Source organism: Osmia lignaria, chromosome 4 (genome assembly GCF_051020975.1).
Source record: "Osmia lignaria lignaria isolate PbOS001 chromosome 4, iyOsmLign1, whole genome shotgun sequence".
Classification (NCBI taxonomy): Eukaryota; Metazoa; Arthropoda; class Insecta; order Hymenoptera; family Megachilidae; genus Osmia; species Osmia lignaria.
Window position 1 is genome coordinate 6144133 of NC_135035.1, and position 15163 is coordinate 6159295.

The window sequence follows — 15163 nt, forward strand, 5'->3', positions numbered from 1 at the left end:
GCGCGTACAGCATAGGCATAGCGGTGTCATCCGTTTTATCCGAGTTTTTCCGTATTATCCGAGCATACACCTCAATTAATGCGGAGTGCTCGGATAACACGGAGGCTCGTTTGATCGAAGGCCGCATAAACGAGGATTTACTGTACGAGTCAATTCGTGCACAGAGTTACAGGATAACTCGTAGTTGGCGTCCTAGGCAATAACGCAAACTACGATTTGGCAGTGAACGTGTTAATAAATTAGGAAACTTGCGAGGGTACGTAAACGGGTGTTATTAATTAGGATAACTCGTGCTACCTAAGAGAACTAAGATGGAGATTAAGACCACAGTGCAAAGAACAATGTCAATCATTTATTGGCCGTGATACATCTATCGTTTACTTATCGAGCTATCGTTAGGTGCTGTTAGGGCTCATGCAGGGATTAGATCAATTCTTATTCGTACAGTGCAAAAGCGATCAAAAATCCCTCGTTCCAGAAAATGAAAAAATGAAAAATGAAAAGCTTACGATTCGATGGCGTTATTACACTCGTTATCGGGTGGTTGCACTTGTATCCTGGGCTGCGAGGAGCCTTGTCGTTCCTTCTCATCCTTAACGACCTTCGCCGTCACCTAACACGTAAAGTATCTCGATAGACATCGTTGCTAGACGTAAGAAGAAAAAAAAAAGATCGCATTGTCCTAGAATTATCGGTAAGGCAAAGTTTCGTTCGAAGCGGAAACCATTAAACGGACACGCCTTCGATTTACCTTCGTTCCACACGACTTCAAGCAACCACCGGGCTATTCTTGAACGTTCGATTACTTTTTAATTGCTCGAGGTACAATGCACAATCGATCGCGTGCTACGAAAATAGATGCATAATGAGAGACATTTTCAGTAGCCTTTAATCACCTGAGAATTGGTAGGAATCCCAGCCATTCGTTTCTTCAGCTCGTTCAGCTGCAGTTCTCTCTGGAAACTCGCGTCGCTCTCCTGCGAATCCTCCCGCAAACCATCGTTGATCGACTCCGATGAGTACTCGACTTGAACCCATGGACAGATCGTCGGTGAAGATTGCAAGGAACCTTTGCTTCCTGGTCGGGACAGCCGAGGAGAAAGTCGTCGTAGCAGCGAAATGAGTTTCGACCTAAAGCGAGAGAATTGTGAATTCCCGATAAAGTGTTGCATTACCAATCGGCTTGACGAATAAGGGAATACTTTGTGCTGGGAGTTTGCAGGTGATCTCTGCTTCTCGAAAGTTGTTCCGCGCTACGAGTCGTGTCTCGCCAATGCAACTTGTTGACGGACCTTCCTACCCTCCAGTCCAGGCTACTGCTTTGTCGGGATTGAAGGCCTGAAAGCAGTTTGAAATGCAGCTCGTGTATTTCTAACGCTGCGACACGTTAACGGTACAATTTCAGACCAGTTTAATCTTAATCCTTTCAGTGCTATGGATGCATATGTATGTGCGTCCAGCGAAAACTATCTGTGCAGACTAAGGACGCATATATGTTCAAAAATAACTTTGTTGCAATAATTACAATTATTAATTAGCTGCGCTTTCCGTATTTAATCAACATAGTTCACATTAGTAAAAATAGTATTCCGTTCTCAACAATCGCAATCGCTAGACGCGTGCTTCCGCTAGGAGTTAGCCCTTAATTTAAGAGTTATGTAATTTAACCCTTTGAGTGCTGAATAATCCTGGCGCTTACGATTGTTGGGGACGGAATACTTTTAATATGTAATTTAACCCTTTAAGGGGCAGTGATACATATTTGTACCACCTTCAAAGAGTACTTTTTAGACTCTTGGGGTTCCAAGTTATATAAATGTGTTTATTCATAATTAGCTGTAAACAATTAAAACACAAAAAACTCTTTTTTTCAGAATAAATTCGGTTATTCTTGAACAGAAAATCCTACAGCTCTGAAAATTTTTGTGTATACAGGGTGTCTCAGAAAGAGTGTTAGTCCTTTAAGGGGGTGGTAGCTGAGGTGATTCATACCTAGTAATATAACATATATTTTTTCATAAGTTTTCGCATGGCAGTTTTCTCGAAATAAATAGTTGAATTTTGCAATTCTGATCTCAGGATCGTAATTAGCGACCTCGAAAATCTTTAGATAATTTCTAATTTTAATAATTTGTCAGGAAGAGAAATGTGCCCCTAAAAGGGTTAAATTTTGATACCTTGCTCGTTCACTGTCTGACTAACTCTCCAGTCTAAGGAGCCGCTACTTCTATTCACGCTATAAATGTTATCACAGGATTTCGTCGCAAGATACGTCGCTTGGTGGCGACGTCTGAGCAGTTTCGAGACTGGTCCCAGGTTTCTGGAAAGAAAACCAATCGTCAATGTCAGCGACGATCGAGCGAATCGATCTAAGGAACATACCTTTTAAATTTCCGTGACTGCTCGATAGGCGGTTTACCGTCGCAAACAACCATTTTGACTTCCGGTTCCGGGCAGCACGTGCCCACGCGAATGTGACCGCTCCGTACGCCGTCCAGGGACCGGAAGTTGGCGCGCTCGTTCGAAGGCACGCGTACGATTTCGATTTTCGGCCTTCCCTCCATCGCGTCTACTTTATTCTACTTCACGAGCGGGTTCTCGTAAAAATAGTATAAAAATTAAGTTTCTTTTACACGGTTCTATCAAAAGATATGTGTCCCGGGTCGCGTCGGATTCCAGCTTTCTCACATGAATCACGATCTTCGACGTCGTTCTTAAAATAGTCGCGGAATCTTCCCGAGCTACTTCTGCTAAAATTCTTCTCTCCGCCGTGGCACATCATAACGGTTGATTCTTCACACGCGTTTCGACGTTACCGGCTATCACGTATCTCGCCCGATTCATCGGAGCACGTGCCGATCGCACGGAAACTCCGTCCCGCTTCTTCCTCGCGGGCTCCTCACGAATCGTCTCCATTCATATCGCTGGAATCGAGACACGCTTCCTATCCGAATGCTTGTTGAATGAAACTTGGCACACGCGTGGCTCCTCAAAATATTATTACAGAATAAAAGCGTTTACAAATATATAGATATGATTCTTCGCGCGATGCACAGTTTTTCGTTGAGAGTTTGTCTCCTCGCGTTATTAGCACTTGACGCGTTCAAAGGGAACCTGTTTCCTGTTGCCAATGCTTAGAAGCATTTTTTCTCCTAGTTTTCTCCCCGTTCGCAGTTTCTGCACTTCTGTTACCCGTGTCTGTGGTTTCACTCGGGTCAAACTGTAAATCGGCCACAATTTCCTACGTAGACAGCCACAATAAGGATGAATTTTCTCTATCGCGACGCATTACGTTGTTCAATGGTTAGTTTCAAACGGCGATTGCGCAATGGGCAATTATGATTAGGGGGACAATAACTCTACTTCAACGAGCATTTAGATAATCGTTCCGAATGTTCCGAGCGTACGATTGTTTAGAAAGAGTCAAAGAGAAAAATGTTTTTTTAGTTACACATGCCGATTTTGATGCCCTTTGAGTATGATATAGAACTCAAAAAAATATTTGACACGTATTTTTTTTATCGGCAATCGTCCATGCTGAAGGGGTGAAAAAAATGACAAAAATAGATTATTTTTCAATATATTTTTTAAACAAATAAATTTATCAAAAAGATGGCTAGATAGAAAAATTTGCAGTTCAAAAACACACAAATTCCATTTTTATTTTTCGCCTACACCTAATAGTTCCTGGGATATTCAAGAAAATATGTTTTGCAACCCGTTGAGGGCTATTTTCACCCCTTCAGCATGGACGATTGCCGATAAAAAAAAAGGGGTCAAATATTTTTTTGAGTTCTATATCATACTATAGAGCATACAAAGGGCATCAAAATCGGCGTGTGTCCCTTGTTAGTTTCTTTCTTTCTTTTTTTGTTTGATAACGGAGGGGAAAATACTTTTACGTACGCATGGGTGCTCCGCCTTGTCGCACTATTCGGCTAAAGGATCGCTTTACTTCGACGTTAGAATAACGCGTTTTCGAGCCTATTGCGAGGGTCGGGAATCGTATTTCGCGGGTTAGAAGAGCGTAAAGAAACGGGTTCGTCCGTTCCATTCGAGATACGAACGATCAAAAGTGTATAAAGTTTCTTCCATCGACTGGTCGCATTTCCCGATGCGAGAACTGTCATTGAAAAGCCGGGCGACTTTCCAACGGATCCGCTTGAGAGCTTTCGATGCAACGAAACGCGGCGACGGTATGGCAATTAGATCGTTAATTAATTGCAACGATACGAGAGCTTACATCGAAACATTGTGTACAGATTTCCATAATTGCACGTAGCGTTGCCGTTTTGCGTTCCGAGACGCGACTTCCAATTAGAAAAGAAAGTACGGAATAATAATTCCGGAATAACTTCGACTAACGATTTGGTTAACAAACTTTCCTGAACTTATTACGAAACACGTAGTCCGGATCTAGGAACGAATCCGTGTCGCCTGATATCTTTGTTTTACCTTCTACGCTGTCGAAACTGGATACAGACAGAAGAAACTGGAGTGTCACAAGAAAAGAAACTCGGCTAACTGTGGATAATTATTCCAGTGTGAAATAAAAGACACGAGTAAGTAGGATTCTTAAAGAATACCTTGGTTTTAATGCTTCTCGCAACCACCGTTTCAGCGAGACCGCTGACGAATCAATAGCCAAGAAGCACGAACGAGGTGAGAAGAGGGAAAAAAAAAAAAGAACCTCGCTAAGCCCCGTGTTATCGTCCTCTGTTTTGAAGCGTATTCGCGCGGTGTAACGTCCGCGCTCTGCGGCCCGCGGAGATTCACTGCCGGCTTTGACGCGTACCTCGTCGCGCTTTACGCGCGCACACAGAAGCCTCGTGGGGCACAAAAGGCTGCATTACACATCGCTGACTTTTTGGAGCGGTGAGAGAGTAAAAAAAAAATAAGCAATTAAAACGTGGACACGTAGGGGTGTCGCGTAACCGATGCGCGAGTGGAAAGGGGGTGGATCCTATGGGCGCCAAAGTAGGTCAAAAATGTGGAGCAAAATTTTTCAGAGAAATTATGCTCGCAGTGGAATAAATAACGCGTAGGTTTCTCGAGTTCAGTGTAACATAAATGGATTACATTAGAATTTAAGCTTCTTCAAGTCATCGAACTTTACTTCTTTCCCGCAAGCTGGATTATTTTCTAAAGAAGGTATAACACCCTTCGTAGGAAGGTGGTTCCCTGCTTTTGAACTCGCGAGCACGTGCGCGCTGGAAGCGTAGAAGCGCGCGGTGGCCTCGTGGGGAGGCAATCAATCGACAGCAGGTACTCTGTATTTAAGGAACGCGTGTCGGAAAGTGTCCCGACCGTTCGGGAACAGCTACGGAGCGAAGAGCCTATTTGGCAGCGTGTTTGCCTAGGGACCAGCGTAACGACGCGAAGCTTGCAAGCCCTACGAAGCCCGGCGGAGGCGGTGATACGTACTACTTGAAAATAGCAACGACACACTTGGTCGTCTGGTGTGCCGACATCGAACGTCGCCAGGTTGGCGGCGCGGAGTAGGGTTGGAGACGTGCCAGGATTCGAGGACTCGCCTTGGTCGTTCGACGTCTCTTCGCCGTTTCTTGCCTCTCGAATTCGTCGACTGGGCGTCGTCACCCTCCTCGTGTTTATTCCGCGAGACGAACTTAAACCACCCCGCTGTCGTAATAAGCGTGGCAGCGATGAACACACGAACACGCGGGAACTTTCTCTCGAAAGCGGCCACTTTTTCGAACTCGTACAGGACGGAGGATATGGAGGGAGAGACAGAGAGGGAGCGAGGGAGAGACAGGGGTTCCCTTCGAACCCTCTGCTCGCCGGCTCTCCCGCCCTTGACTGGTCGATCGCGACCACCCGCGGGATGCTGTCGACTACTGCATCGGGGTACCTCGAGGAAGTCCCTCTATTCCCGATTTCTCCCCCCCGCGTCCTACCTCCTCGCACCTTGCCAACGGACCTGCGCTTTCCACCACTGCACTCTCGCCTTTTGGCAATCGCGGACAGACTCTTCTACCCGATGACTTTTATCGACCGCGCGTGATAAGGGGTTCTGCGCTTCGATTCCAAAGCAGCAGCTTCATTTTCTTCTCTTTTCTCCATAATAATTGATTTTTTCTAATCAATTGCTCTCGTTAATCAGGTGCAACTTAATTGTTGAGTAGTATATTCGTTGCTTTATTTCTTCACAGATTTCTCTCTATAATTTTTTTCTTAATTCGTTCATTTTAAAAATAGCTCCTGCCTCGATGTAGAAAAACAAAATTCCAATCAGACGATAGGAGAAATCGATAACAAGCTGGAGCTGAAGAATTTGTTGACTGTTATTATAGGTGTGTCACACGTGGGCTACCATGTGTATTGTTTCAATAAATTACAATTACTCACTGTTGCATCGAGCGTCCATTCCTCTTGGCAAATAATTCTGAGAGATTCTTGAATGAAAATTTATTCCTGAATGACGCACCAGTGCATCGTTTCCCTCAGAAGGCAGTCTTGGTGAAGGCGTGTTCAGCCTGGTCATTCCTAGAATCTGCAATTCACTCGCATACGTTACACGTCCACGTCTTCCGTTGTTTGCGAGTCAACGATGAAAATAACCCATCGATTTTCATATTTACAATGCCTCGCAGAAATATATGTTCTACAGAGAATCATCGATATTTCCTGATTTTATTTAATCTTTATTTCGTATTTGTACACGCCCTCAGCATGCCACATACAATCAATATAATACAGTCCAATGCAGCCAAGGTAGAAGTAAAATACAAAAAATATATATATATGTATTTATATATATATTTATATTCTACGTCGATAGTTAATGTTATTGTTACCACGATGTTATAACGCTGAATATATTATTGGATAATAGCTAAGAATATAATACAAAGAAGAGTGCTTGGGTTACAGTAGGACACGTAATTCGGATTGAACGTGGTGCAGATCGCCTTTCAATAGAAACGATCGCGATCTATCTCCGATTCTCATTCTGTATCGTCGTGTATGCAAATTGATAAAAGAAAACGAAACTCGAAATCACAGCTCTTAAACGATTTACACAAGGAAGATAAGCTTGAACGATCGATCTTTCGTAAATATTCGATAAAAGCATGGTTCACGTAAAAAAACAAAAATATACTCTTTTTTCGTAAACGTATGGCTATGGAACGAAAGATAAAAGAAACATGTTCGACTCGGTTTTCTACGAGCGTGCACAAATTCAGAGAGGAACTCTCTTGAGAACGTTTCGAATTTTTATCGGACACCGTCTAAATATTAACATTCGTCAAAATCTTGATTAATGGAACTAGAACGCGCTATCTAATTTATTGCTGTCGAAAGCGATCAACGCGTTGACTCGGAATAATCATTTTTACGGTAGTCAACGTGTTAAACGAGAAAAAAAGGTCTAATATTTGCGAAGAAGATGAACGTCCGCGGTGAACCACCCCTTTGAGAATTTCCATGATGGACCGACCGTCATCCGTCCGTCTGGACACAAGAGATCGACCGCTACGCCCCGGAAATTAACCCCTTGCCGCGAAATAACATTTTTAATTTTAGGAAAAGAATATTGCCAGGATGCGTCAAGGGGTTAAAACACGCTCGCATACACAGCCATACGTTCGACACGCGATCGAGATAGTGTTCGAGCAGACGAGAAAGAAATCGAAGCAGCACTCGTTCGATTCCAGAAAGTTAAACGATCCGGACGATCGAAAGGATCGACGCGCGTTTATCAACCGTATCGGCGTGGTTGTTCGTTGCTAGGATCGGAAGAAGAGATACGGGAAGATAATTCGTTGAAAATTGTTTCGAGTTTTCTGAGTTCTTTATTATTTAGAGCGTAGCCGGTAAGCGTTTATGGCAGCTTTTCATGAGGATGACTCGTGAGGGGGGGTGGTGGGGTGGGGTGTAGCGACCGTCGTAAAAAGTCATCGAAAAGAAAACCTAAACCAACGGTGAAACAACAAATAAAGACTTGAATAAATTCGTAATATTAACAGTAAGACAAGTGTAGCGATATTAACTAAGGTAATTCAACTAAAGAATAGTAAAGATCCTCCTACGATATTGTTCCCTTCCGTCTCTTCGTTCCTTCTCGGTTTAGGAATAAAAAGAAAGGAAAAGAACGGGAACAATTCGATAAGGACGACGGGAGAATGAATCGAGGAGGGAGGAGAAAAAAGAGAAGAAAAGAAAAGGGAGTGGTAAAAAGCGGAGATCAGAGGTGTTCACGTTCTAACAATTAATCTCGTTCATCGTCGCCGGCAATGTTAATATAATAATAATAATAAGAATAATAATAATGATAATAATAATAATCGCAGGAGTTCATACGGTTCTCTCCCATTGACCGTCTCGCTGACTGGAATAAAACGCAACTACGTAACATGTATTTGCGTGCTTACGATAGTTAGGTCTCTCTGTCACCTCTCTGTTCGTTTCAGCACGATTTCCTGTTAATTAATACTAATCTTCTCGTTACAACTTTTTACGTTAACTTCCACCCTCGCGCAACGCTAAACGCTTTTATTTTTCGTTCTCTTCTCTTTCTCACTCTTTTACACACACACGCGTTCCCTTGCTCTCTCTCTCTCTCTCTCACTTTCATTCTATCACCCTCTTACAATTTCTTCGTTTCAATCTGCAAGGATGGCACACGAACGGACGTTATCGTTCGCGATCATCCAGCTTGTATCCGTTGAGATTATTTTTAATTTCTCTGCTTTCTATCTTTCCTCACGAAGAATTTCTTCGTACCTCTTTCTCTCTCTTTCTATATATATAATATATACTTTATAAAATACATTAGTTTACAAACAACGTGGATTAAGTGCCGACGTCTCGCGGGAGTTATCACAGCTCAGGCTCGATCGTGGAACGGCTCGACGAAGAACTCTACCCGGGCGAAACTAGTGGAAGAACACCCTGTTCACGGGGGTGAAAGTAGTAAAAACAAAAGCATAGATTCTCCGTGTGATTCGCGCGCTACCACTCGCTCGAATAGAATACCGCTTACCGCTATGTTTTCTTAATCGAACTCGCGTCTGACAATGAATCTCCACCCTTCGCGCACTCTGCTTCGTTGAGACGGAAATGGACAAGAAATATCAGCCAAAGGGGTAGTTTTAAGTTGAATGAAACTTTGCAGGCTTTCAGATCAGACGAAACTAAGAGTTAACTATTATTTTATATTGATGGAGATTCAACTTTAAAGGGGTGAAATTATTCTTTGAATAACGTGTTTTTTTTTGCCTGTTCTACAAGCCTGCGAATTTTTCATAAAAATCGGGAGAGGGCAATTAGCTGATGTTCCTTGTTAATGGTAGAAAGTGTAGGGTAAAAGAGGATCGCGTTACGGAGCTGCGCAACCGACTGGCAGAGACGTCGATCGTTAGAACAATAAGACTATCTTATCGTGCTACATACATATTTACAAAGCCTCCGGATCGCGGAGGCGCTGCTCTTCTTCCTTTCTCGATTCTCCATCGGATCCGAAACGTGCACTAACGCCAGGAAGCAACATGAAGGCGTTCGTTTAAACAGCAGTTCTCCTCTGCCCCTGCTAATTCAACTTTCTCCCCCTCCGTTCAGTTATAAACCGCTTAAATAAATATTGTCCGACTTTACAGTCCGTTCAAAGCGTTTCGTTTTCGAACACTTAAAAAGGAATCAACGCGAGATAGAAACGATTAAGACATTCTAGTGATATGGGTGATAGTGCATGTTCCGGATGTATCTACAACGAGGCAAGATGATACCTTCAACGATTAACCCCCCCCTCCCCCCCTTTTTTTTCTTGTTATACACCAGACACGTTTGTTGAAATCTACGCTACATCATCTTTCGCTGTTTGAGGATGCGTCGAACACCGAACACGAAGAACGTACGAAGAATCCTGAACGGGTGGTTGCACGATTTGTAAAAATATTTCTCAACTATCTCCTACATTTTCTTTGCTTTTTCCTCTTAATTTTTTTCAAATACTAATCTTTAACGATCGAGGATAGGTGGGGGACTAATATTCTTTTTTTTTTTATATAACGGTAACTGTAGTCCTCGTACGAGGACAATTGGATGGTATAATTTCATTTTTTTTTTTTTTTCATTTTCTTTTTCTTTATACTGCGATAGATAAATCTCTAAGTTTCTCTGGTTAAAATGGAAAATTCGTTCGTTCGTATTTTGGAACGAGGTAATTTTTCAAACAAAGCTTCGTGTTGCAACTAATCCACGAATACTTTGCATCGAATTGGAAAGAAACGAAGACGGAATAAAGAACGCTCTATGACGAGTTCGGCTGCCTTAGTTTAGCCTACGCTGGACCAAAGGTAAAGAAAAATGTCCGGGTCGTTGCGGCGACGTTCTTCTTCTACTTCTCCTCTCACGTTCGGAGTTGGCAATCGTCAACAACGTACCGGCTCGTACGGAATAATAACTCTGTTAAACGAGATATAACGGATCGTTACAACGTCAGGATGTTTTCGGACCACAATCTCTTGCGAACCCTCGCCCTCTCGCGTCCCTACGTATCCCTGAAAAAAAGCACAATTTTCATACTCCATCCAAGTTGCATTTAACCTTCCGTCGAAGTGCAATGACAGATTAATAGTGGCGGCTCGCGTATAGGCACTGTGGAACTGTAGCTCCCCCTATTTCCACTTAATATTATCGATAACATTTAATATAATGAGTCATTTTTTCTTTAATTCTTTCTTTATACTTGTACAATATATAATCCTTAAGTTTAATATCAGTAGTCATCCCTCAGTTTATGAAAAAGATATAAAAATCTTTGTATGGAACTGTGCGTTTCCCAGTTCCAGCATGCGCATGCGCACATAAGAAGCTGCGCGCGAGGCTGCGCAGGAGAGAAGCACTGTCGCTCCTGCAGTGCCGATTTTTTAAAATAAAGGTTACAAATTTTCTAAAGCAGCACCCCCACTAATTTTAGCTACAAGCCGCCACTGCAGATTAATTCGTTAAATCTTTCATAGTTGAACATAGAATTTATTGGCGAAACATGCTCGGAAATTTCAAAGTCTATGCTGTATTATGTTTTCATTAACCGAACCCTCTCTATAATATTGTATTAAATTACCGATAGCCTCTGTTGCAGAGTACCTCGATTGAATTTCATGAAAGAACAATACACGAACCTCCCTCTGCTCCATTGTTTGCTATAACTGACAACCAGCCATTTTCTATTTAGAAAGTCGATGCAAACTTTTGTATAATCATACCTGTCTGATCGATTGCGTTCGACGAAAGGTTAACGTCGATATTTCTTAGACCAGAATGGTTACCTTAGGATTACTTTTTCCATCAGCATAGACAAACGGCCATCCGAGTGATTGGCAGGAAGTAAAGACTTAAGGAGTTCCCTGATAAGGGTCTCCGTCATTCCAGGTGAAGCGCGTTCCGCTGTTTCAAAGGCGCTGCGTAGTTCCTCTATCGTGGATCCGCCATTCTTGCCTATACCACTTCCGCCCTCGCCGTTATTGTCTCTTGCCGAATATTGATGCTTCCGTTGAAGCTGCGATACAATAGACAGAAGGGAATGAATTTCGTCCAAGAACCGAGCGATCCGGACATCCGAGTAACGTTGGTGATCGAATTCGAAACCGGTGGTTCAGCGATTTTAAAGATTCTTAGCTAGAGAAAAGAATTTACCTCGGCAAGGAGAGGTAAAAGGACACCGGAAAAAGCTGCGCTTCGAGGATGCTTCAGTTCCTGGGAGCTCCTCGGTCTCTGTTTCTCTTCACCAGGCCTATGGTCTGCCATAGGTACGACAGGTACATCCCGTTTGCCGCTCCTTGTCTTTTCTCTCGAACTGAACTCTCTGTCCCTACCCCTATCCCTATCCCTCTCCCTTTCCCTGTCCCGTCCTTCCCTGTCCCTCTCTCTGTCTCTGCTGTCTCTGGTGTCTCGCGTGTCCTTCAATTCCCTCAAAGAGGGATCCCGATCGAAGTCCCGGTAATCGCGATCCTCTCGTTTCTCTCGCGTGTCTACGGGCGGTGGTGGCGCGGCCTCGTGTGGCCGGGACTGAAAAACGAGATTAAACGTTTCAGCGATATTAAAAATAAAACAATCCCCTCCGAATGAAATTGTTTCGATAATATTTATTCTACTTTGACCCATATTGCGGGACACGGAAGACTCACCGGCGTGTGTTTCGCTTGACCATCGCGAACAGAGTCCCTCGACTCGCTCCTGTAATGATTCAACGTGGAATCCTTTGGCGGAGATCTCGAGGCTCCGTTGGCGTGCGGCTTAGTTTGCTGATTGTGATTCGAGGACCTGTGGTTCGGCGTGTGTGTTAAGGTTAACGAGGCTGGTTGCTCGTCCAACGGTAGCATGGGTACCACGGATCCTTTGACACCGTGTGGACCTTTCACGGTCATTATCCATGGTTCGTCCATGTCGCTATCCTGCTTCGACTCTTCCCTGTAACAACATCACAGGACATGTTTCCCTCCATCTAATCCGTTTACTTTAGGCAATTCGGTGCCCAGGAAGGATACTCACGAGTCCGAATTCTCGCTCTCCGTTTCGGATTCCTCGCTGCGCTGCGACTTCCACTTTTTGTACCGGTCTATGAGGTCGATCAGGTACGAGTTTTTCTTCGCCTTTCTGATGAACTGGAACTTCAACAGCTCTTTCGCCGTTGGCCTCTGAAGCAACGACCAAGAAGAAATTATTACCACGATTTGTACTATCTTTAAAAAATAGATTATCGACGAGAATAGCTGCGTGCTTAATTTTAACGAAGGGTTAATTTTGTATAAAATTTCAAGAAGTAATAGTAAATTAATCAAGTTCGCGTATACAGGATTCATTTTATGCATGAAGATACCAACGTTCCGCCACTTGAACGTTCCCGTGTACATGCAGGAAAGTTAGTTTCTGCAGCGTTGAACAAAGATTCAACTCACGTTTTCAGGGTCCTTGTTTAGACAGGCCTCGACGAACTCCTTGAACTGTTTCGTGTAATTTCCGGTTAGTTGAGGCGGATTGTTCTTCGGTATAAGGAACAGGACCCTCATAGGATGCAGTTCGCTGTTCGGCGGTTCTCCTTTCGCCAATTCGATCGCGGTGATGCCGAGCGACCAAATGTCAGCCTGCGGAACGAGAGTTCTTCGCTTTACCACTCGACAAGTGCTAATGACACGCTAACGACGACATGACCGTTCTTCGCGCCTTACAGAAATTGCCTGCGAGAATTTATGAACAGCTCCGCGCAAGGACAAGAGCTCCTTCTCTCTGAGACAGTTTGTTTTTCGCGCGAAACTTGGAGTCTCTGAAATTTCTTCCTCCATGGGTCTTTTAACCCTTTCTCCACGCGTACGACCGTTCAGTTTGTTCGTGATTTATGTCAGGGTCAAGGGTTTAACCGTCATCCAGAAATACAGGGTTATCCAAATTGAGTGTCACATCTTCAAATTGAAATAAAATGTAAAGTATGTGACTTTTTTGTGGTTCCTTTATTTTAACACAAAGCCTACTGTTTGATATTAATTATCAAAGACTCACATTTATGTACCTTTATATTCTGTACCTTATATGCGCGAAGGTTGTTGTTATTAATATTATTATTGCTATTATTATTGTTATTATTTTGTTAAAATTTGTATTAAAGGGTTTATTCCCGTTTAGTAAATAAATAAATAAATAAACAAATAGATATTATTTAAATGTCCTCCTCGGCTCTTTTCACGAGCCTCCCAATTTTTCATTATATTTTCAAACAAGTGGAATTCAATTTCATCAGTAGCGATTTTGTTGCTCAGTTCGTCAATAGTCTTTCCATAAACCCCATACAAAAATCTAATGGTGTTAAATCTTGGTGGCAATTGGCGTTCGCTAAATTTGGTCAAACGTATCAAGCTCTCAAAAAAAAGCGAAGAAGGACTGTTGAATGATATTGTTTTTCATAATTAATGTCCTAAAATAGACTTTCTACTAAAATAAAGTAAGCATACAAAAATCAAATACTTTGCGTTTTATTTTAATTTGAAGATGTGACACTCAATTTGGATAACCCTATAGATATTAATTTTTTTAACAACAGATAACAAACGACCCAACGTTTCATTGTCTTTAAAATACAACTTTGTTTTGAACGATCCGACTGGTGAAGAGACACTAAAGTCTTTGATAAATATACAGAAAACAGACAAACAATGTAACGATGTTGAAAAAGTCAGAGGTAAGTAATAAAATTAAATTATCCGGCTACGTGAGCCGACTGTACCCTGGCGAGCATTAGCCTCGGCAAAACGAGATGCTGCAGGAATAAAAATATGCCCCGAACGGGTTTCTTCGTGGTCTGCAAGCGTGCTTACCTTGGAATCGTAGGAAGCTTGCTTGATGACTTCCGGTGCCATCCAGAACGGTGTACCAACGAAAGTGTTCCTTTTACTGGTCGTGTTGGTCAATTGGCCAGCCACACCGAAGTCTGCTAATTTAACGTCGCCCATTTCGCTCAACAAAACGTTCGCCGCTTTAAAACGAATAACAAAGATATTATGGATATAAATCTTATCGGAGATTCGGAACAAGCTAAAGTGAACTAGAGCGAGATTCGCACTAGAACCAACCCTCTTTCGGTCATTTCCGGTCAGACCGGAAGTGGAAAAAAAAATTTCAGCCATAAACATAATTGCGCAAGAATTTTTTCGATAACTCTTATCGTTTAGTCTGTACACCAGCAAAGGAGATGACTATCTCCAATACCGTAGTTGACCCCCATGGTCTCGGCAAATTTTTACCCCATGGAATCCATAGAATAGTCCGCCAAGATGATCTGTACCAAGTTTTATCCAAATCGATTAATGGGAACATGGTCAAAATGGCGGCTAAAGTTGACCCTTTTAACATGGGGCTTTATGGGGAGTGGTAGTTTCGGCATCCTAGTTCCCGGATATGTTAAACTAGACGATAATACCTTTCAAATGAGCCCATGAGCATCAAAATCGTCAAACGGGAACTTGGTCAAAACCCGTTGTGAAAAAATGAAGAAAATCTTTAAAGTGGATTTCTGACCAAACTACTCAGCGGATTTTGATCAAGTTCCTGCTTGACAATTTTGATGCTCATGGGCTCATTTGAAAGGAATTATCGTCTAGTTTAACATATCCGGAAACTAGGATGCCGAAAGCACGATTTCGACCACTCC

The 15163-nt window shown here is 42.8% G+C and overlaps 2 protein-coding genes across 13 annotated transcripts in view; both read right to left on the reverse strand.

The window, feature by feature from the left end:
• The window catches only part of LOC117603209 (uncharacterized), a 38301-nt gene extending 32437 nt beyond the window's left edge, over positions 1-5864 (reverse strand). Inside the window, exons 1-6 of one of the 8 annotated variants that reach the window (XM_076688052.1) lie at positions 5425-5864; positions 2383-2597; positions 2178-2320; positions 1203-1338; positions 897-1131; positions 510-613 (exon numbers count right to left, since the gene is read on the reverse strand). In XM_076688052.1, coding sequence (XP_076544167.1) covers positions 510-613; positions 897-1131; positions 1203-1338; positions 2178-2320; positions 2383-2564 — 800 coding nt within the window. In that variant the 5' untranslated portion in view covers positions 2565-2597; positions 5425-5864. Of the gene's footprint in view, positions 1-509; positions 614-896; positions 1132-1202; positions 1339-2177; positions 2321-2382; positions 5007-5424 lie in introns of those variants that run through there. The other 7 variants (XM_034322121.2, XM_034322119.2, XM_034322122.2 and 4 more) reach the window with 7 other exon arrangements.
• A 4204-nt stretch (positions 5865-10068) lies between these two features.
• Positions 10069-15163, reverse strand: part of GckIII (Germinal centre kinase III) — a 96416-nt gene continuing 91321 nt past the window's right edge. For all 5 annotated transcript variants that reach the window (XM_034322130.2, XM_034322132.2, XM_034322131.2 and 2 more), the window contains 7 exons: positions 14331-14488; positions 12921-13106; positions 12514-12659; positions 12150-12432; positions 11659-12030; positions 11292-11521; positions 10069-10520 (listed from right to left, as the gene is read on the reverse strand). In XM_034322130.2, the coding sequence (XP_034178021.1) occupies positions 10511-10520; positions 11292-11521; positions 11659-12030; positions 12150-12432; positions 12514-12659; positions 12921-13106; positions 14331-14488 (1385 nt within the window). In that variant the 3' untranslated portion in view covers positions 10069-10510. The remainder of the gene's footprint in view (positions 10521-11291; positions 11522-11658; positions 12031-12149; positions 12433-12513; positions 12660-12920; positions 13107-14330; positions 14489-15163) is intronic.